This window comes from Colias eurytheme, chromosome 23 (genome assembly GCF_061535395.1).
Source record: "Colias eurytheme isolate Ceu_HAF_F1 chromosome 23, ilColEury1 Martin Lab GWU primary, whole genome shotgun sequence".
NCBI classification, from domain to species: Eukaryota; Metazoa; Arthropoda; class Insecta; order Lepidoptera; family Pieridae; genus Colias; species Colias eurytheme.
Window position 1 is genome coordinate 3,251,462 of NC_143002.1, and position 23,117 is coordinate 3,274,578.

Sequence of the window (23,117 nt, forward strand, 5' to 3'; positions counted from 1 at the left end):
AATGTAATTTTTTACGACATCACATTAGAAACCTTAAAAATAACAGTACTTCTACACTATTTAATGGATGTTATTATACATATAAACCTTCCTCTTGAATCACTCTATCTATTAAAAAAACCGCATCATAATCCGTTGCGTAGTTTCAAAGATTTAAGCGTACAAAGGGACATAGGGACATAGGGACATAGGGACAGGGAAAGCGACTTTGTTTTATACTATGTAGTGATGATTATTATTTATTTGGATGAAACAATTATCCTAAAAATATTGAACATCGTGCTACCCTAGTACCAGCCGTGCTATTTAATAAGCGAAAAATGAAAACTTTGAAGTAAAATTCTTTCTTTTTACCGCCAAATAAGTATAAATGGGAATCATTCTTATCAAACAAAACCGAGCCTTTATTGTATTTTACTTACAATGGCTTAGGAATTTTGTTCGAATTTTTATTTGTACAATGATAGCGTTTAATGTTTTAAGTTTGTGATTAATGTCCTGTTTTTCAGGCTTTTGGATGAAAGAAAAAGCTTGGCAACGAATTCCATGTAATTTAGTTATTATTCTTTAGAACCTAGTTTATGTAGCGATCAGATAAGAATTTTTCGCATTATTGTCTCTTTAAAGATATTGTACAAGATAGAGTTATCAATAACAATGTAAGAAGCAATAAATAGGATAGAAACAACGTAATATTAAGGGTATCTTTAGCTTTTGGGATAGTAAAAATGTCTAGAACTAAGTCCTAAGAACATGTACGTCATCCTTTTCTCAGAAAAGTCTAGTTACATATTTTAAGTCATTTAGTTACGCTTGCTAAATCACGTTGTAAAAGTGTACCAATTAACACAATATTTCCATGTCGTTTCTATTTAAAAAGAAAACAAGTCAAAGACCGGCAAAATTGACTCCAAATCACTTAATAATTGATGTTACCGTTGTGAACGAATTCAAGTAAATATGCTCAAGTTATTGTTACGTGTAATCTCTTAGATAAAAGCCCTCCAGATATATTTTGTAAAACAAAGGTAGGTATCCTTTGTATATTTGGTATGAAATGTTTCTCTTGTGAGTCACACGCTTGTTTGTCCTAGAAAGTGGAATTGGAATTACTTCGTAGAATTGATTGTTTTGTGAGCAAAACATTCTTTATCAAATTAGTAATGTCCTGGAAGGATATTCTTTAGTTTTAAAACAGAAAACTAATCAGCTTTTTGTAAATGCGCTTGATTAGGTATAATATTCATTATACCTAGGCGATTCGAGTTTTAATTTTGAGAACTAAATAATTAAACTTAGAAAATGATGTAGAGCGATATGATAGATATTGCATAATATATTGAAAAAAAAATAAGACGATGTAACTTGACCACCTCGTGGTTGTAAACTTAAAACCATCGACAGAAATTCCCCAAAAAAACAAATCGAGGTCAAAGGACCTACATAACAGTACACCAAGTTTTCTTTTATTTTGGTCCTTCCCGCGTTCGGTCATTGACAGTTGGATTTAACACCTTCCATATAATTACATACCTTTCTCTTTCCCCCTCACAGAATGTACACATTACCGCTATGATAGAAAGAGATGGAACGCGGAACGGTACTTTTCAAATAGCGGAGTTCAGAGTCAAGGACAAATGCACTCTGATTTTCTTACTCGAGCGAAGAAGACAGTTCTATGGCGGAGAAAGAGATGACTATATGAAATGAGTTTAGATAGAAAAAAATTGTCATCGCGTGCCGACGTTGCCTATACGCCGCGAGTGCGCTCGATTTTTAAATATTGCTGGATTTACAAATATTAATACATTTTGACGAGTGCATTTCTAATATTTGTGTCATTTGTTTTTTGGCACGCAGTTCAGCATTGTGTTGGAGGTAAAATAATGTTACCGTAATTTATGTGCAATAGAAGTTTCATAGTGAAAATAGACGATAGTTACCATTTATTTATATCCGGATGAAATACTTTTAGTAACGGTAAGTTAATAATTTATTTATATTAAATTAATGTTATTGTTTTTGTCCTACTTATGTATACTTATGTATTATGTATGCACACGGCCTAATTAATGACCTACCTCAGTAATTACGAAACTGAACTTTTCCAAGTTTGGAAGAAAACACGAGCTTTCGAAGTTTAAATAATATTTTCAGGTTTCAATTAATTTAACATTATTTGATTTTGATGACGCACACATTTACTTACATATTTATTTTTAAGAAGAACAGATTTTCTTTCTCCAATATGATACTATACAATAATTAAACTTAAGTAAGCCTTGAATACCCCATTGACGGTAAGTTTATTAGTTTTAAATTATCTCAAACAAGAGGGATGGTATCATTAGGGATTATAAATAAATACCAGTTTAGTTCTCTTAATCATGTAGGTACCTAAGTAATTTTTTTTTTGCATAATACGAACACATTTTTACTCTACATACACCTCTACCTAATAATAAGTAAACATATTTCACATTCTTATAACCTTATAGGTAACTAATAACAATCAATCAAAATTCTGTGGAACATAGTAGGTCATCATCTACAGATGATTTTTTCATTGACTAGCTGATCCACGCGACTTTGCCTGTTCTCAAAACGAATATTTTTTGCCATTTTTTACGATTAAAAAAAAACCGGCCAAGAGCGAGTCGGACTAGAGCACCGAGGGTTTCATATTAACCTGTTTCTTTTATAATAGGTAGGTATGCCGTAACTGTAAATTTATAAATACCCTAACTATACCATTAATAAATACCCTGTAGGTTTGTAAATGTCGAAATTTTCAGCATAAACCGTGAACAGCTGCAGCTTTTGATTACATTGGCTTATAATTATTTGATCGCCCCCACTGATAATATTATTATAGATTTAGGCTTGGTCAAGGCACATGATAATGCTACTACCTAATGAAAAATGAAATTTCCGAACATTTCACGAAATCAACAAACTTACGATATGGCCACGACATAGATTAATGGTATGATTTTCAAATCCCGTTCTGAGCCGGTCTCTTTATCAATAGTTCGTTTGCATTGCTTGTTTGAGTACAATGCTGTATAATTATTGCAATATTATTGTAGTGCTCTCCATGGCTAAGTGGTTTAGTCATAAGGAATGTTAGCGAAAGGTACCGGATTCGCTTCCCAGTGGAAACGGAAATAATGCTTCGTATCTATTTATAAGTGTGGCATTTTTATTTTCTACTGAAGGCAACTGATAAATAGAGAAATTTAAGTAGGTATATTTATTTAAGGAGAAAAAGCAGGCATTTATTTATTTTTAACTTTGTTAGGATCAGCTGTATAATGAGAGATTTATGACTTTGATCTGCTTAGCTAAGTGGTTAAAGTTTGGGTATTACACAAGGTTCAGGATTTAGTATAACTAAAACATGTCTCGGTATAGCAGTAATCAGTATAGGACTAATGACCTACTTATCCATAAATAAAATACATCATGAAACATATTAATATCAGAACTCCATGTAATGATGTACCTACCTCAAACGAGCTTTTAATTTCGTAAGAAAAATATTTACAGACTAAAAACAATCGTATGGACTCTGTTCTAATTCTATTCAAATGAAAGTTTTGATAATAAACGTTGATATCACAACATTCTCATATATTTAATGACATAAAGCACTTACACATAATCCTCAGAAATATACATAAAATGACGTCATAAAGAAATCCCATAAATGCAAATGTGCAATATTAATATTCCTTTAAAAGCTTCATAATTTAAAAGATTTTATATCATATCCTGGAGCTTTGAGCTTTACACCCGGCTAAGAGTTTTTAAACCATAATACATTAATGACCTACGTACCAATAAGGATTTTTTTTTACTAACTTACGATAAAATTTTACTTTTATAAAATAAATGTCGAAAACACAATGCCCAAAAACAAAAATAATTACTTGGAAATATGAATAGAGAAGGAATAAAATATTTATATTTGTAAAATAAATTATTCATTTGAAATGTCGTTTAAACACAAAGAGGACTATTTAGTATTTACCAAATACTAAGAACTGTTATTGTATTGTGGATTTTATATAGAACTAGTGGTCCGCCCCGGCTTCGCCCGTGGTACATATTTCGCAATAAAAGGTAGCCTATGTCTTTTCTCGAGTATCAAAATATCTCCATACCAAATTTCATGCAAATTGGTTCAGTAGTTTAGGCGTGATTGAGTAACAGACAGACAGACAGACAGAGTTACTTTCGCATTTATAATATTAGTATGGATACGTAGAAAAAGCGTAGAAAGAATAATTATAAAAAATCCTGTAAACTGAAACGTGAGAAATAATCCAAAACTAACAAAACAAATATAACGGCAATTCATTATTTAAATTAAAAAAAACACAAAACAAAACTTAATTGGTAAAGTTTTTGTATAAAAACTATTACTAATCTATTAATTGTGAAAGAAAACTAATTACCTATCTATATCAAAATTGGGAAAATTAATATTTGACTGTTGTCTTTATAAAATCGTTTGACCATTTTAATGATTTTCAGCAGTGTTGTGCATGAGCCAACGAAGCTTTCCAAGTTGGTACGATCAATCTTGTTATTTAGTACTTAAATAAATAAGAAAATTGTACAGCTATTTAAACTTAAAAGTTGATTCATAACATGGGAATTTTAGTTTTGTCTGATAATCCTAACTTAATTAGTGTTTGGACTAGATAGCATTGTGTGAACTTTCCCTGAACATAATATTATGAATTATAATGTTATTTCGCAAAACTATTTTATAGTTTTACTTTGAATACCTTTGTGTTTATGTGTTAAAATTTATTGTATTCGTCATTATGGTGATTCATTAAATAATCAAGAAATTCTAATACATATTTCGAAGCCTTTGCCAATCTTAAAATGTTATACACTACTGAATTGAATACGTTCGGCTGTTCTGAAACCATTCTTTTACCTACCTATAGATATAATTTAATTTTTTTCTAGCTGTTACTAATGAATCGACATACAGCTAACCTATATCTTATTACGTTTTCACTTAGTTCTATATCGCAAACCGTTATTAGTAATTTAAACTGCGTAAATGTTAAAAAATAGCACGTGATTTTGACACCAATAAAAACATAAAAGAAAAAAACAAATAAATGGAGGCTATAGCGGACAGGTGGAGTCATTGACCGTGTGACGTCACTGGGACCGCTAGCTATGCCTAGAACGGTCACGAAGAAATTAAAATCATTTCATATGTATTACATCATAGTTCTTTGCAATTGGTAGACGATAAAAGTTTACACAAAGTATTATTGTAGAGATATTCTACGAAAAGTGAAAAAAAATTGTTATTTATTTGAATTGGGGCGTAATTTATTACATTCACCATAAAACAAGCGAAAGCTTAGTATGGGATCAGATCGTGCCGTGTGTGAAAAATGTCCTGAAATATTTATTTACTTATTTAATTTTTATCAATTGTTGAAATAATACTTGACGTTATTTTACAACTTTTACTGAAGGGCAAGGGACAGGCCTATAGGCTATGATAGAAGTAATATTGTTTTACCTAGGATATGATTTTTTTTAATAAATAGATAAAATATTATAGTTAATGTAGATACTTACTAAATTCTAACAATAGAACTATTTCCATAGTCTTGAACGCAATTGCAATTAAATTTCTCCTATTATCGTGTTCAACTACATAAAAAGATGTTTCTCTGTACTTACATTGCGTTTACTCTCATTCTTATTTTATACTAGCTTACCGCCCGCGGCTTCGCCCGCTTTGTCTAAAACCTAATAAATTATATACTAAAACCTTCCTCTTGAATCACTCTATCTACTAAAAAAACCGCATCAAAATCCGTTGCGTAGTTTTAAAGATTTAAGGATACAAAGGGACATAGGGACAGAGAAAGCGACTTCGTTTTATACTATTTATTTATTTTTTATTTATTTATTCATACTTTATTGCTCTGACAAAACTTAACTAGGAACTTAATCTAATTATAAATTAAAACAAATGGCGGTCTTATCGCTAAATAGCGATTTCTTCCAGACAACCAGACGTACGAAAGGAAGTTAGCTTGAGGAGAGGAATAGGGCAGAGCATAAATGTAATAAGTAAGAATATATTAATATGTTACTATAAGATTATCGAGAAATACAATATATATTCACAATAGTAGGTATAGGAAGGAATAATTAAGGCCACTATGTAGTGATGTGAAGAAAAATGGACGTTAGTAAAAAGAATTCCAACTATGTAATTTGTTAGTAAAATATATAAATGTAGCGTATTGTAAATATAATTAGATTAGTCAATAATATTATTATTTTAAGCTGCTAAGATTTTCAAAACTAAATGTACACACAATTTTTTTCAAAAATTCAGCCTAAAAATATCGAACGCAGTTTACCTACTCTATCGTCAATACAAATAAAATATTTCCTATTATTATTACAACTAATCTTCAATGCATATAATTACTACAACTTTGAATTTCTACTTCAAATCAATCTGTATCTATGAAAATACAGACAATCTAACACAAACATTATTGAAACAACCATCAGTTTATTTCCAAAGCTTCTAGAACAATCTCAAGCTGATAGATTTCGCTTTTAACGAATACTGTGAGCTATCAACCGTTAATGTACTTTCATATCTTTTATTCATATAATATGATCGTATGGATTCCACCTTGTCACGATATGTGCTGCGATCAGGTTATTTTTGCCGATTATGCGAAATGATTTAGTACTCAATTATAATGAAATCATAAAAACATAGCCTACATTGTGTTTAGTTATGTAGGTCATAGCAATTAATAGTTGTCTGAAGTGTTTGAGTATATTCTGAAATAATTCTCACAAATGTAGAGCAAGAATAAAGGCTGTTTTATGTGCTATGATATATTTTGCGTTAGTTACCTATATAATTTTTTATAAAAAATATTCATATATCTTCACATGGTAGATACATAACCTAAATATAACTCAATTATAATTTATAACATTCAGAAATGCTTCTACTTAAATATCCTTATGCAAAAGTACCCTATAAGTGGGTACTTTCATATTTTGTAAAGGAAAGTGTTTCAAAGCTTGATATAAATTATTATTTTTCTTTCAAAATAATTCGCGCAAAATTTTTATACGAAGGAAATCTGTACAAAATGAAATTGTGACTTCATTTTCTTTATAGCTTTCCCTGCCATAAAAATATAATTTGCTTTTGAAATTTGTAGTAACTATTTCGTAACAACTTTGAAGCAATTTTCAGTAGGTATGTATATTTATTCGAATTTATGTGGGAATTTTATATTAGATGCGATTTTGTTCGCAAGTCTTTCATCCTACTTTTAATATAGTATATTGCTTGCTTTATAAAGTCATAATTTAGTTTGTGTAATAAAGTGTTTACTATAAATAAATAAAGTACGTTACCTAACTCGTAATTATTTCATTGAAAACTTCACAAAATAACATTTGTATATACAGCTCTACATCACAGCCGAACTTTTCTTACACATTCTCTTTGATAGGTATATAAAAAACTTGTAACCATTCGTATTCGTATTAACCGTTATTATTATTTACCTATACGTGTTATGATTATCAGTATTCAATACAAAAGTTTCAAATGCTATTCAGATTGTTAAACAATCCAATAAATTTTTCACTACAAATCTAAAAATAAAAGAAGTTTAATCAGACATTAATTTTATTTTCTAACGCATGAAAATTAGCTTAGTATTATAAAAAAAAATTAATAATATTCCTTATTCAAATATTACGTTGGACAAAGTAAATCTAAAATGTCACGAGTACGGTGCAAACATATAAAATATCTATTTACTCAAAAACCTTTCTTTGTTCCAGCAACCAAAATGGCCAGAATAAGCACACTCCTCATAGTATTATGTCAGCTAGCGGCAATTCCAATTTTGGGCAGCCGTTCAGAAGAAGACAACCCATTACTGGATATGGCATCTTCCTTCCTACAGAATATGGGGAATGGAGGCGGCAATAACTTGGAGGGTCTGGCGGCTATAGGCAATATCATGGGAACGTTAATGCAAGGTGACAATGCTAAGAACATTGGAGCCATGTTTGGACAGGATGGTGGAAACGCTGGCGATGTATTATCAGGTAAATTACTGCTTTTTCTAATTGATGAAAATTTATTAAAAATGACTAGTTACTTGTATTTGTGGAGGCAAGAGGAGAACTAATAGAATTAATGACTTGTACTAATAGAGTAAATGATGACAAAATTACGAGCCACGACAAGTATTAAGGAGAATGACCACGGGTGGCATCGGTAAAATTTTAGTTGTGCCACGTGTTCGTGATATTGTTAATTCCTATTTGTATTTATAATGATCATATGTATCCATCACTATTAAGTCTTAATTATACCGGATAAATTGAAATAATAGTAAAAGTTTGTGTTTTGAAACATGTATGACCACGTATGGAATCGGTAAAATACTAGTTAAGTAAATCAGGAACATATTGAAAGTTGCGGTGAAACCGTTACATATGTTAAGGGAAATAAAAATCAAATAATCTATTTAACAAAAACTTTAATGTGTGAATTTACAATAATGACACACTACTTATCTCTACTAACACATAGTTTCTTCTAGTGAAAAGAAATTAGAAACCATTATAAACTATGTATCAATTCCAGTAAAGTACAATAACAGACCCTATACATTATGAAGTGCCGATTCTCGAAATCTTTACAATACAATGTATCTGAGAATAACACTCAAAACATCTCCAGACTCTAGTAACACTCCAGAAGACACGTGTATAACAACTCTTAGAGCGTAAACGCACTATGCGGGTAGCCGCATTGCGGGTAGCCGTCCGGCTGACCGCAAGCACAATTATGTACGTAATATTCATTTCTATGCGCACTGCGATGCGGCTACCGCAGACCGCATAGCGCGCATAGAAATGAATATTACGTACATAATTGTGCTTGCGGTCAGCCGGACGGCTACCCGCAATGCGGCTACCCGCATAGTGCGTATACGCTCTTAAACCTGAGAGCTTTGAATCATCTTTATTGCCATGGTTTTGGCGTTTCACTGCAAATGATTTCCTGTAACGTTCCTTTCCTAAATTGCGGTATTGAAGTGTTTCCAATTTCCACCAACACTGAAGAAATACAGAATTTTCCGGCACCATCGCTCTTTGAAAGATAAACTGATCAAAGCTCCACCCATTTTATTGTAGGATTTAGACCTTCTGTTTAATCTTATAATATGGAGAGTAAATCATTACATATTTCTAATGATCATAAGAATCGACAATCGACGAAGCTTGTATTGCTTGTAAAAAGCGATTTATCTCAATTCTCAATACAGTTAATGATCATTTCAAAAGAAAGCAATAACATTTTAATCTCTAGAGAAACATATATGTCATAGAGTTACGTGTTAAGTCATAAAGTAGGAAATTTTCTGTTTTATCATTTTAATCAAAGCATATAGTTTAAACTTAAAAAATCTAAGCATTTTCAAATGTACTCACACATTCAATTAAATCTCATTATGCATTTAAAATAGAACAAACATTAGTTGCATTTTATAAATTGCCAACTCAACATAGTACACTCCATGTGGGTAGAGACCATGTAGAGACAGTTAACTATCGTTAGTGTGCAAGTGTAAATTCTATGTAAGCTAAAATTATAAATGCATATTTTGCATCCTTGCATAATCAAGAATACGTGCCTGCATGGTTATTTTTAGATTCCGCTCATTTTCGGATTACCTTGTACTTATAAAAAATTAAGTAAACAATAATTATGTACTAACTAATTTAGGATTATTGTAGCATTTGTAGCACTATAAACACAAAAATATCAACAGAATCGTCAAGTAGTTATAATTGTAATTTGTAATCAATTATAAATGTATTTACAGGACTCGGCAGCTTACTCGGCGGTCAAGATGGAAAAATAGATCCATCAATAGTAGGATCCATGGTTTCCATGTTCGCCCAACAGATGGCGCCTAACGAGCCAAAGCGCGAAAAACGCCAAGCCCAAGAAAACGACTTCAATATGGAAGGCCTTATGAGCCTGGCTTCAGGATTCCTTGGAAACAAGAATGCTGGAGGATTCTTACCTCTAATCATGAACACATTAAGTTCACTTTCCGATGACGAAGCTCAAAAACGAGCAGACGGTCATAAAGACCACGCGTCTTTTCTGCCACCTTTTTTGGAAAAGGCTCATTTATATTGGGATATATTCATTAATTCCGAACTTGGGAAAACTATTTGGGAAAAATCTGGTTTTAAAAGAGCGATGAAATCGTTTATAGGCACGGATGGAAATATCAGCTTTGAATTGATGTTCAAGAATTTTGAAAACCATTCGTTTAGAAGACATTGGATTAAGGCTGTAGCGAAGTATTTGACGGATATGGTAGTGCATGTCGCTAAACCAGAAGTTTATCAAAGGTTAGTACAATCCTGTTCATGTGCAATTTTATATACCTAACATCTTTGTATTTTAAAATCTCGCTATACATAACACGCTCGTCGCTTCGCTCCTCGCTACCTATTTGAATGTTAACGCCAGCCGCTGCCACGGCACGTATATCTTTGGTGGTTGTCCAAGGCTACAATAATGTTGAATTTGTTAAATACCAGTTCAGTAGTTACCTACCAATTTATTATTAACATTTGATTGGCAGATTTTTATATAATATTTGAAAATTTATTTTAATAATTTTTGATTATTTTAAAAAAGAGCACACACACTTACAAATTAAAACATAAAAATTACAAGTACGTACACGCGTAGAAATCAATACATAAGAAAAACAAAAACAACTGATAGCCTGCTTTATAAAACAAGAACACGTTTCATATGATTCGCAATAGAAATAACCGGCCAAGTGCGAGTCGGGCTCGCGCACAAAGGGTTCCGTAGCAGCAAATATAATAAATTACAGTTAAATCAACCTATCTCAAAAACTATAAGAGATACTTTGATCAAACCAAAAATCGTTGAAAGAGTTAATTAGCATGCATCACCTCTATTTTTTTTAGAATTTTATACCCCGTAGTTATAAAAATAGAGGGGGGGGGACATACTTTTTACGACTTTGAGAGCTGATATCTCAAAAACCGTTCACTTTAAGAAAAATGTTTTTTAGAAAACTTTATATCATTTTAAAAGACCTTTCCATTGATACCCCACACGGGTATGTACATCGAAAAAAAAAATTTCATCCCTCAGTTACATGTATGGGGGGCCCCACCCCCAATTCTTTTTTTTACTATTTAGTGTCATATTTTTGTAGCGGTTCATACAACACATATTCCCATCAAATTTCATCACTGTAGTACTTATAGTTTCCGAGTAAATCGGCTGTGACAGACGGACAGACGGACAGACGGACAGACGGACATGACGAAACTATAAGGGTTCCGTTTTTGCCATTTTGGCTACGGAACCCTAAAAAGCAGCAGTCAAACAATTAAGAACCTTTACCTTAAAATAGAGCAGTAAAAATCTCAGCCAAGTCCCCTTAAAATAGCCAACAATTACTTCAAATAGAGCACTAAATAAATTGCAGGAAGGAAGTAGGTGCTGGGATTTAGTCCGACAATCCCACTCGAACCAACTTCGCATACTAATTATATCGGTTTCCAGCTAATCCTGCTGTGCGAATATTAACCTGATTTACGCATTTGAAATAGTATTTAAGTTTAATATTCATATCACACCATTCTTAATAATTTATTATATTTGGAAAACACGAATTCTAAAGGTTCAAGTTCGTAGAGTTTCTATTGCTTATAAATTGCTGTTTTTAGTTTTTTCTTTATTTTTACATGTGGACTTAGTAGGATATTGATCGAATTTCAATTAAAAAAATAGAGAATAATTATTGTTAGGTGGGATTCGAAGCCAAGTCTTTTGCTTTACTTATCACGTTACCCACGACCCTCTTACTCCTCATAGTTAGTATATTTTTAACTAGCGACCCGCCCCGGCTTCGCACGGGTGCAATGCTGATACTAAATACACTACAGAAAAATTGTGAACGTTGTATAGGTATAAAAATATAGCGGCCCGCTCCGGCCTCCGGCATCGCACGGGTATAAAATACATAGCCGGGCGGCCGCAAACGCTACGTCCTGCAATTTTTAAATCTGTAATATCTTCGAAAATATTCACTTAAATCATACGGTGTAAAGGGCCATATAGATCTATATTAAATGAACAATGTATCCATGGTATTTAATTGGTTAAGGATTAATGCTGTATTGGTTAAAATCGCTTCGGAAATTAGCCATTATTTGTCGTAAAAAGTAAATGACAAAAAAAAGTTATTGTGGGTTATCCATAAGAGATAGACATATACCATCGCGGACTTTTCTGTAGACCTTTTCAATGTGTATAATACTTAGTACATTATTTTGATAAAACTCGTAGGGTTCAGCCAGCGTTTGCAATGTAAGCGGAATAAATGTATTTTTTTACGACATCACATTAGAAACCTCAAAAATAACAGTACTTCTCCACTACTTAATGGATCTTATAAACCTTCCTCTTTTCCTCTTAAACATCACTCTATTTTTCCTTTCCTCTTAAACATCACTCTATCTATTAAAAAAAACCGCATCAAAATCCGTTGCGTAGTTTCAAAGATTAAAGCGTACAAAGGGACATAGGGACATAGGGACATAGGGACAGGGAAAGCGACTTTGTTTTATACTATGTAGTGATATTTACTAACATTAGCTTTGAAGTCATTACTAATATTAATGGATCTCTGTCATTTAATTGTTTAAAATAAATAAATAAAATAGACATAGACATTTTTCCGTTTACTCATTTTACTCTTTTATTTTTAGTGTTTATTAAGGAACTGTTTCAATAATGTTTCCCCACAGAACGACCTAATAATTTTACTGATTTTACAGAAAATGATTATTATATAAATATAAATTTTCAGGTACTTAATATCAGGGCAATTCATCGTCAACAGCTTCCTAGACTCTCAAGGAGTGCCAAAAAGCGTTCATTTGAATCCTAACCGACCAGAAGATTCGATCACAGTACTAATAAACTATGTACTTAACAAATATTTAGATATGGATACGGATGTTTCGGGATATGTGAAACCAGCTATGGAATATATTAAGGTGAGTGTTTTGTAGTAATAAATCAATGATATAAATAAAAGAAAGTCGTGTCAGTTACACTATTTAGCACTCAAAAATAGCTGAACCGATTTGGCTGAAAATTTGTGGTGAGGTAACTTAGTTCCAGAATTCAGATTAGGGATACTTTTTATTCCTAAACTTTCATCAGTATCTTATCTTTCCAACTAATATCATAAACGTGAAAGTTTGTGAAGATAAAATAAGCAAATACCTACAAATGAAGTAATTTAAACAATCTCAAATCCTATTATGCTATTTTTATATTACCAACAAACAAGTTTTTAGAAAAACTGTATATATTCTGTAGTTCTACAGTTATTCAAAATAACAAAGACTATCCATATATTATTATGAGCGAAAATGTATCTATTTATAATTCCTTTTTCTGCTAATACAATAAGTAGGTTGTTGGAATCGCCTACGAAATTTTCGTTATCTAAGTAAAAGGCACGTTTATTTCCTAATATAAAAGAAACATTTTATGTAACAATATTGAAAACGGATAAAAATAAACTTAAGACGGATTTAAGAATATATAGAAAAAATAATGTTATTCTAGAAATTCACAGCTTATTTCTTATCTACAGGATTAGGAATTTTATTGGAAGGTAATTTTATTTCAAGCTCAATTGATATCTATACCTAAAATTAGACACAAAGTAACCAACAGTTTTTATATTATATCAATACATAATAATTATATGGCCACACCAATGTTAATCAGTAGGTATGCAGTAATTAGGACGCATTGAGAACATATTTTTTGAAGACGGGTACGACTAATTTACATGATGTTCTCAATTCCTCGAAATAATTTTTCTGTGCGTTTACCTGCTTATACCACTTTATGAAAATAAAAAAGACGTGTGGCACTCGGGGACTGCCGCGGTAAAGCTATTGCATGCTATGCCTTCAAGCCACACCTCCGCGCCCGTCGGAGTGGGGAGCGTGAGGTTTTTTCGTTACGAAATTTCTGGATTCGGTCCCCGCGCTCAAGGCCCGCGATAGAAGCTATGCAGAAGAATAGCTTAATAAATAATAAGATTTAACAACATATCTTCCCTTCCAGCAAACGTTAAAAATGGCGCAATTCAAGTCCCAGAACCTCGCTAACCGTTCCGACTACCACAAGCTTGCGGACAGAATGACGGACACACTGAACTTAGAAGTGATAGAGCCTGTACTACGCGTGTATAGAGCGTATAAACATGCTATAGCGGCTCCACATTGTCAGGAACATTTGATGTGTATCGTGAATAGACACCATGATCAGGATAAATTGGGTAAGTTAACCAACTTCAAAAAGGAGATTTTTTAATCTTTATGTTCTGATAAAACTTCATAAATCGTTCGAATTGAGGGTACTTTTTGTGTCATCATAATTATCAGCCTGTAATTTTCCACAGCTGGGTAATGCGTTCAATATAAATAACCAAGGTTGGTTATTGCAATCATAATAATTAATACCTATGAATTTGCCAGTCAGTTCAATTCACGGCGTAAACTGTCTGGAAATAAGAGGTCATAATACGGAACTTGAACAGGCCTTTCCTATGGAATGCCACAAAGCCCGGTCTTTTTTCTTGAAAGAAGTTAAACTCGATTCAAATGATATAATTTATTTAATGTTTACAATAATGTTTCTATTGTTCAATAAGAGAAGTCGACTAAAGCCTTTCAAAGGGTCCAAAATGGCCGGACCGAAAACATACCTACCTTAACGAGAGATTTATTTCAGCATTCAGCAAAATACATTAACACAGTCAAATATTCCGCTACCTACTGCGTAATAACAATAAATAATCGAATACATAAAAATGAACGTTGTTTAAATAGTTAATACTTAATAGTTTGAGTAACGATTTACTTTTCAATTTCGACCTTTCTATCTATATTATTATGAAGGTGTTTTAGAATAATGTAAAATTAATATGTAAATGGTGACTATTCTAATAAATATGAAAGCCAATATTATCTATTCAATAATTTAATTATATTATCAGTACCAATAATTACCATATTCTCTATATCTTATTATTTCCATATATAGGTCTGCCAGGTTTCAAAGCCGGTCTCACAAAGCTTAGCAGCTTAGTTGCGTCAGCGGCTCTCAGCTTCCAAAACGGGAAGGGTTTCTGGGACCTGTACAATGCAGTACAGAGCGATGTTAATTGTGAGGTAAGTCGTATACTTTGAGTATATATCTATACTAATATTATAAAGAGGAAAAGTTTGTAATTATGTAATTATGTATGTATGTATGGTTTTCACGCATAAACCTCTCAACCGATTTTGATGAAATTTGGCACAGACAACCTTTAGACCCTGAGAAAGAACATAGGCTTTTTATTGCGAAATATGTACCACGGGCGAAGCCGGGGCGGACCGCTAGTACAGTAGATATAAATACTCTAAGGTCGTATAATTATAATATTATACTACCTGTGCCCCGCGGTTTTACCCGCATTGCTCCGCTCCTGTTGGTGTTAGTGTGATGATATATACCATAGCCTTCCTCGATAAATGGGCTATCTAACACCGAAAGAATTTTTCAAATCGGACCAGTAGTTCTTGAGATTAGCGCGTACATACAAACTCTTCAGCTTTATAATATTATTACTAGCTGTGCCCTGCGGTTTTACCCGCATTGCTACGCTCCTGTTAGTCTTATCGCTATGATATATAGCCTATAGCCTTCCTCGATGAATAGGCTATCTAACACCGAAAGAATTTTTCAAATCGGATCAGTATTTCCTGAGATTAGCGCGATCAAACAAACAAACAAACTCTTTAGCTTTATAATATTAAGTATAGATTATTAAGTCGTTATAAGCATGATTCACGCTACACGTGACACTACACCATGATCATCTTTTAAATTAAGCAGTTTTGTTTGTCCATTTTCCTTGAGAACCCTTTCTCTTTAGGGATAAGGGCCTAATGTAATTTACCTTTGTGTTGTTAATTATATTTCGGAGGGACTTTATCTAATTTGGTCTTTTGTTTGGAGAATGAAAATGGTTTAAGTTTTTCTCGTAAAGTTGGAGAAAGTAGGAATTAGCATCCACTATATTTATTACTAGATTTCCGCCCGCGGCTTCGCCCGCGTTTTCAAAGGAAAACCCGCATAGTTCCCGTTCCCGTGGGATTTCCGGGATAAAACCTATCCTATGTGTTAATCCAAGTTACCCTCTATATGTGTGCTAAATTTCATTGTAATCGGTCCAGTAGTTTTTACGTGAAAGAGTAACAAACATCCATACATCCATACAAACTTTCGCCTTTATAATAGTATTAAGATATTCTTTCTTTCTTTCTTCTTTCTATATAGGTAAAAGGAAAAGACGTTGCTATAAATAAAAAAAACTAATATTATGTATATAAATAGCTACCTGAATAGCCATACAGATAAGGTCGCTAATTGTCTATATACTCTATGAAATAAAAAGAAGAGTGAAATGTTATTACATAATATACCTAATAGTAAATGTTTGAGTAAATGTTAAAACTTTTATTGAGCTAATATCTAATCACTTACAAAATACATTGACATTAATAAACCTACATCAAAACCCACTCAAAGCAAACACAGTAAACAGATCCTAATGTGATCATGAAAACTTTACACCCAACGCTTCCGGCAGTTAATGTGTATCTTAACCCTTATGATAGTACATTAGGATTAACTTTAATAGCTATAGCAGTGATATTTTGGCTTAAGAATAATCTACTATGGCCATGCTTGATCTTCTTGAGTATAATAATTGTGCTCGTAAATTCGGTCTAAGCTCGCAGTTTTCCGCCCAGCTGAAATCTGGGATGGACAATTATTGTTGGAAATTACAAGTTGTTTTGTTGCAAGTTAAATAATTTGTGTCTACGGATAATTACACAATAAAAACTGCATATTTTTTAAATTTGCAATGTACAATACATAAAAAACTAGTTAAATGAAGGTTCTTTCGTTATCGTCGTACCTATATTCCTACCTACTTAAAAAGTTATCTACATTCTATTCAGTAAATTTAAATTTAGAAAAACTAGACACATTTTGATACAGAAACGACTAATAAAACGACACGTGCAAAATAAATTCAAAATTTATTGATATTATATTTAATGATTTCTTAAAATATAGTGCAAACTTTGCACTTCAAGATTATTTACATTTTATATAGTTTGATGTACAAACTCGAACTCAAACATTTATTTATTCAATTATACTTCTTATAAAAGCACTTTTGAATCGTCATAACTTTTTTTATCATTTACCACATTTTTTTAATTTACAAAATAGGTTACATGTGTTACCTATTTATTTTATTTGATATAGGTATACCTACCACATTTTCATTATTATTTTTTTATTTCAGGCCAAATACCCCGCTGACTGCTCAGCATTCCACGAACATGAACTGAAAGTGACTACCGAAGTTTACCATAGCGAATTATAAAAACGTTTTAAGTAATAATTTAGGTAATTAAAAGTAAGTATGAAGTTTCTGAGATTAATTAAGATTCGATTTAATGTAAAGAGATTCCTAATTATTACTTATATATTTTGGCTTATTAAGACTTATAGACTTAATTGAATATAATAATTATAATAATGCATAGATATCTATAATAACAGAAAACTTTTTAAGCCTTATATAAATTAACTTTCAAACGTAGGCAAATTGTGCTCATTATGTTTAATTAATCCAATAATAATTAAGGTGCGATGGAAAATAAATGATTTGCTATTTTCATAATACCTTCGTAATTAGGTCGATTTATTTCTTAATTTAGATATTTTATTACATTAGTTAGTTATTTACTTGGTTTATAAATTTTCATACGAATTTATTTTAATACTTACTTAATTGTAATGAAAAAATGGCTGGATTTGGTGCTAAAATGTATAAAACTTGCATTTATTTGCATTTACCTTTAATTTATATTTTTATTGTACTTAACTTCTGTAGATGTAAATACTTATTTGTAAAAAGAGGACTTAAATAAAACACTTTTAAATAATTAATATGTACTTTTATTATTTTTATTACCTCATTATTTTAAAATTAATATGACTAGTTATAGATATATTATGTACCTTAATAAAGTGCAAAAATAAATATTTTTTTTTAACCTTTAACCAAATTTAGTAAATAGCTTACATTTTGTCATAATTTCTATTACACATCATGAACAGCTCATACAAAATATTTCCAAAATAATCTACAAAAAAGAGTGCAGACAATATTTAGTTCTCAGGGACGCGGACGGCATAAGAATTTTAGAATTATTAATTAAAATCTAAAAAATATGCGATTTCTTAACGATATAATATTTAGTACAAGCGTATAAATTTGTGCTATGTAAATATATCTTAAGAAGCTTATTTATTCTGCTGATAGCCTAATAAATATAGCATACCTATTCATCTTTCATATTTTAGATGAAAATTTTTACCAAAAACAAAGAATAATATGTACAACTAACTATATATAAATTACCGGTCATATCAAATTTGCCGCCTAAATTCTGCTTATTTCTTGTTTGTTGGCAAACAAAAAAACTAACAATTTGAAATACAGAACGGATATAAATTAGAAAGTATGAGAAGGAATCTACGTTAGTTCCTTAGACATAAAAAGTGGAATCTCTTGGTACCATATTATAATTCTAAAATTAAATACAATATTATTACGTGCCGATTATCTTTAATTTCCGCTTTATTTCTTGACTGGTATATTCTTACACACCCACTCCATGCCTTCCTGCAAAAAATAAATCACTATTAAATATAATATTTATTATTAATGTTATGCAGAAAATAGATAATGTAGCAATTGATTGTTCATAAAGTATATTGTAGTTAACACTTAGAACACATTTAATATTTTTTCTACTTAATATATGTATTTATTTTTGAAGTGAAACTTCTTTAGGCGCGTTGAGAGTAAAATTTCAAGGTCGCGTCATGGCAATACCGTCATGTAATGCTAGGCGTCCATTACAGGCGGATCGGGCCGGGCCGCATCGCAACGGGCCGTCTCTAATGGACGCGCTGTTTGCTCCTGCGTCCACCTGTACGGGGCACGGCGGATCGCCTAGGCGGATTTTATCTAACAGACGCTCGCCGCTCACATCCGCCTGCCTGCGTCCACTAGACGGGTCGGGGCGGGCCGGGCCGCAGCGCACCGCCGGCAGAAATCCGCCTGCGAAGCGATATCCGCCAATGCGTTGCGGCCCGCCCCGACCCGATCCGTCGCTAATGGACGATGTTTCATACAAAACATAGGCCGGCGTATTTTTGCGTTGCGATGCGGCCCGGCCCGATCCGCCTAGTGGACGCCAGCCATAATAGCGTAAGGCGACGATTTTGATATCTTTGAATCTTGCCAAAGAAGTTTCACTTCTGACACGTGTACTCGGCACACACAATATAATAAATATTGTTACTTTTTGAAGTGAAAACTTCTTTAGCGGCGTTGAGCACTTTTTCTGTAATGGGTATAAAATCTTAAACTCGCGTCAGGACACGTGACCTGATCGAAAAGTGTAAGACGGATGGATATCAAACATGCTCAACGTTAATAATCAAGTTTTCACTTCTGCCGGCACTCCCGGAGTGCAACCCGTCTTTTTTTAAATATTTTTCATACTTTAACCCCAGTCCCGTCCGTAGCAACACACGCTTGTATCTGCCAAGTGCGATCTCTTATCAAGTGCAGGCCGAGATGTTGCGCCACTTCACTTGCTGGTAGAGCTGTTAAGAGATTTTATTTATTTATCATTTTAAAAACTGAGAAGAAACCAAAATAAACTGTTGTTAAAATACTATGACTGGGAAATTGAAAATATATATGAAATTCCCCAGTATTTTATTGTAAACAAGAATAGAGCACACAATAATGCACACAATAGAATAATTTGAAATAAAAAATTCCAAAGCTTATATTAGAAGTTGAATTTAATAAAAACATGTTTGAGTTTAAATTTGTGTATTAGCATTTCTCAGTGTGACAACAAATAGATTTAAAAATAAATGAACAAGTCAATAAAAAATAAATTTTTCCTTCCTAGTTAATAAACAATTGATATTAATTTTATTTAGCAACACATACCAGTAGATAAATCCTGTTTATTAGCGTACACCAAAAGTGGAACTCCCCTGAGTTTCTCATCTTGCAACAATTCCGCTAATTCATAACTAGTTTCCTGTAGTCTTTGGTGATCTGAACAGTCTACTACATATATCTGAAAAAAAAATACATATATATCTGAAAATAAATACCAATAATAATAATATCACGTGGGTGAAATGAAACTTCTTAATATTTATTCAGTATTTTAGTTAAAGCTTAATTGCCATAAGGTAGAATTTACAAATATTTGAGGAGCTGGGGAACAAAAGCGGACTTGTCCACTGTACTCGAATTTTTTATTTTTATTTTTTTGCACTCTTTAAGCTCATATCTATCGAACCCCGGAGTATTGTGTATCAAAAGCGGTCCGATCTTAGAGAAAAAAATTGTTAAAAATGATGATTTCGTTCAAAAGCGGACTTGTCCTGTTAGAAATTTATTAAAATTCTAAGGGATTTTTTTCTCCAATCAAAACCGGACAAAAACGTAAGGAGAATTGCCGTTAGTACGAAAAATGTCAAACAAAACCGGACAAGTCTAAAAAAAATCATTGTTTTTTTGTTATGATATCCCTAAATCAGTTGTGGCAACACTGCTAAATTAAAAAAAAGATAATCAGCTGTGTGACGGTCATTGCTTTCGTAATTTTGAGAAGAATTTTCCTAGAAAACCGACAAAATTATGGACGGAATCGAAGAAATAGTGGCCAATATAAATGACGGCTCACGTAAACGAAAAAAAACAGGACGGCAAGCGCAAAACAACAGGGAATCGAAGTGAGTGTAAAATTATACCTACCGGTGCGTGTTTGTTATTATTCTAACCTATGATGAATTTAAAATTGCTATTATTTTGTTTTAGGTACGCAGATAAAGACCCCCTTGCTTTGAATTTCGTGTCTGCGTGTGAACATAGCAAGGGAAAATTTAAGTGCCAGACTTTGACATTAAACGAAATTGTTTACAACCGCAAACTACTATATGAATATTATTAATTATTAAATCACGTAAACTTTGGTGTGAAAGTCTTAAACACCTATTATGGAGATGAATCATCAGAAAATGCTGTATCATTGTTAAAAATGACAAAAACCCATCCGAGTTTACTACAAAGATTTTCAATGGTTAATGAACTAAAACCAAACAAGAAAAAAGATGTTGAAACACTCTTAAAGAAACAATTCGGAGATAATTGGATGGATAATCAAGAGCTTGATTGGTTTAAAAACAATATATTCCATACCTCACCAGTGGCAATTGCTGAAACAAGTCAAATAAATGACGAAGACGACGACCACAGTGACGATTGTGACTGTTGCGAACCAGACGTGGGAGAGTTCATATAATTTTTAAATAAAAAAATACAATAATAGAATCTAGTTTTCTTTCATAACCGGACATGTCCATAACTCTTTCAATCATAACCGGAGTTGTCCACCTTTTGTAATCAAAACCGGACTTGTCCATTACAAAAAAATAAAAAATAAAATAAAACGCATAGTTTTATGACCAACAAGCAGGCTATTAGTAATTATGTTGTATTAATACTAATTATACTGAAATGCACAAAATTACAGCCCATATGCATATACCTATTTCAGTTTTTTTGCTCTAGTGTAAAATTTGATTAATTGGACAAGTCCGCTTTTGTTCCCCAGCTCCTCATTTATTATTATCTTATATATAAAATTCTCGTGTCACAATGTTAGTCTCCATACTCCTCCGAAACGGGTGGACCGATTCTCATGAAATTTTCTGTGCATATCGGGTAAGTCTGAGAATCAGCCAACATCTATTTTTCATATGTACCACGGGCGAAGCCGGGGCGGGCCGCTAGTTATATTATAATAAGATAAGAAGTACCTAATACAAAACTTTGCGAAGAACAAAAATCTTGATCTAAAAATGTGTATGGTTCATGCTCATCACAGCTGATGTATATTAATTTGTAAAATATTTTATAGTTATTAAATTATAATAAAATTATGAATAAAGCTCTATGAGAAGTTCAAGGTGAAAATCAAACATGAGTTAATGAGAAATGTTGTGCAATTGGAATGCAGGTGTAAAATACTACTTTAATACCGATATTTAATATTTTTACTCACCAAAATATCCGTATTTTCAAAATAATTCCTCCAGTAAGGTCTGATTTTCCTTTGACCACCTATGTCCCACACATTTAACTTGAATCCATTTGATAAAACCGATTTTATATTAAATCCTGCAGTTGGAGTCACTTGAGTCACATCTTCAGAGGCTAGTTGCTTCAATATAGTCGTTTTACCTGCATTATCCAAGCCTAATAATAATAGACGCAGTTCCCTTTCTGTAGACGATCGCAGCTTTTTTAAAATACTTAAAAGACCCTGGAATTGTAAAATTAAATGGTTATTCCAATACATTGCTTTACTTAGTTATATTCTATTATGAAAAAAATAATCCACTTACCATACTTTTTGTCTTAGAACAGAAAAATAGCTATTTTCAATAAACGCAAAAGCGTAAACATTGTTGATGCGACAGCGTTACCATGGTAACCGGTAGGCGGCAAACGCACAAATTTATAACGATAAAATTTAATTTTTTGAATGTCATTCTGCATTGTGATTTTGAATTGAGGATTTATTTTCTAAGTTCTTTCTTTAATTTTGCACAGCTTAATACATACCTACAAAATATAATCGTCATCTAAATATTATTACGAATTTACACATTATAAAATTAAAACAATTAAAACACTGAATTGAATAAAAAATCATAGTACATAAATAGTGTTCTA

At 32.2% G+C, this 23,117-nt stretch overlaps 2 protein-coding genes and 1 long non-coding RNA gene across 3 annotated transcripts; 2 read left to right on the forward strand and 1 right to left on the reverse strand.

The window, feature by feature from the left end:
• The first annotated feature begins 1,677 nt into the window (after positions 1 to 1,677).
• LOC149898199 (uncharacterized) lies at positions 1,678 to 18,226 on the forward strand. Its single transcript, XM_090115395.1, has 7 exons — positions 1,678 to 1,980; positions 7,882 to 8,151; positions 9,942 to 10,482; positions 12,993 to 13,182; positions 14,273 to 14,486; positions 15,254 to 15,381; positions 17,577 to 18,226. The coding sequence occupies exons 2-7, from the start codon at positions 7,890 to 7,892 to the stop codon at positions 17,655 to 17,657; spliced, it is 1,416 nt and encodes a 471-aa protein (XP_089971521.1). The 5' UTR covers positions 1,678 to 1,980; positions 7,882 to 7,889; the 3' UTR covers positions 17,658 to 18,226.
• A 2-nt stretch (positions 18,227 to 18,228) lies between these two features.
• LOC149898200 (ADP-ribosylation factor-like protein 3) lies at positions 18,229 to 22,901 on the reverse strand. The gene is made up of 5 exons (XM_090115397.1): positions 22,787 to 22,901; positions 22,444 to 22,704; positions 20,316 to 20,448; positions 19,854 to 19,957; positions 18,229 to 18,965 (listed from the first exon to the last, which is right to left on the reverse strand). Exons 1-5 carry the CDS (start codon positions 22,787 to 22,789, stop codon positions 18,921 to 18,923), a joined length of 546 nt encoding a protein of 181 aa, XP_089971523.1. The 5' UTR covers positions 22,790 to 22,901; the 3' UTR covers positions 18,229 to 18,920.
• LOC149898201 (uncharacterized) lies at positions 20,822 to 21,994 on the forward strand. Its single transcript, XR_016458067.1, has 2 exons — positions 20,822 to 21,112; positions 21,198 to 21,994. It is a non-coding gene; the product is annotated as an uncharacterized LOC149898201 (long non-coding RNA).
• Positions 22,902 to 23,117: the final 216 nt, after the last annotated feature.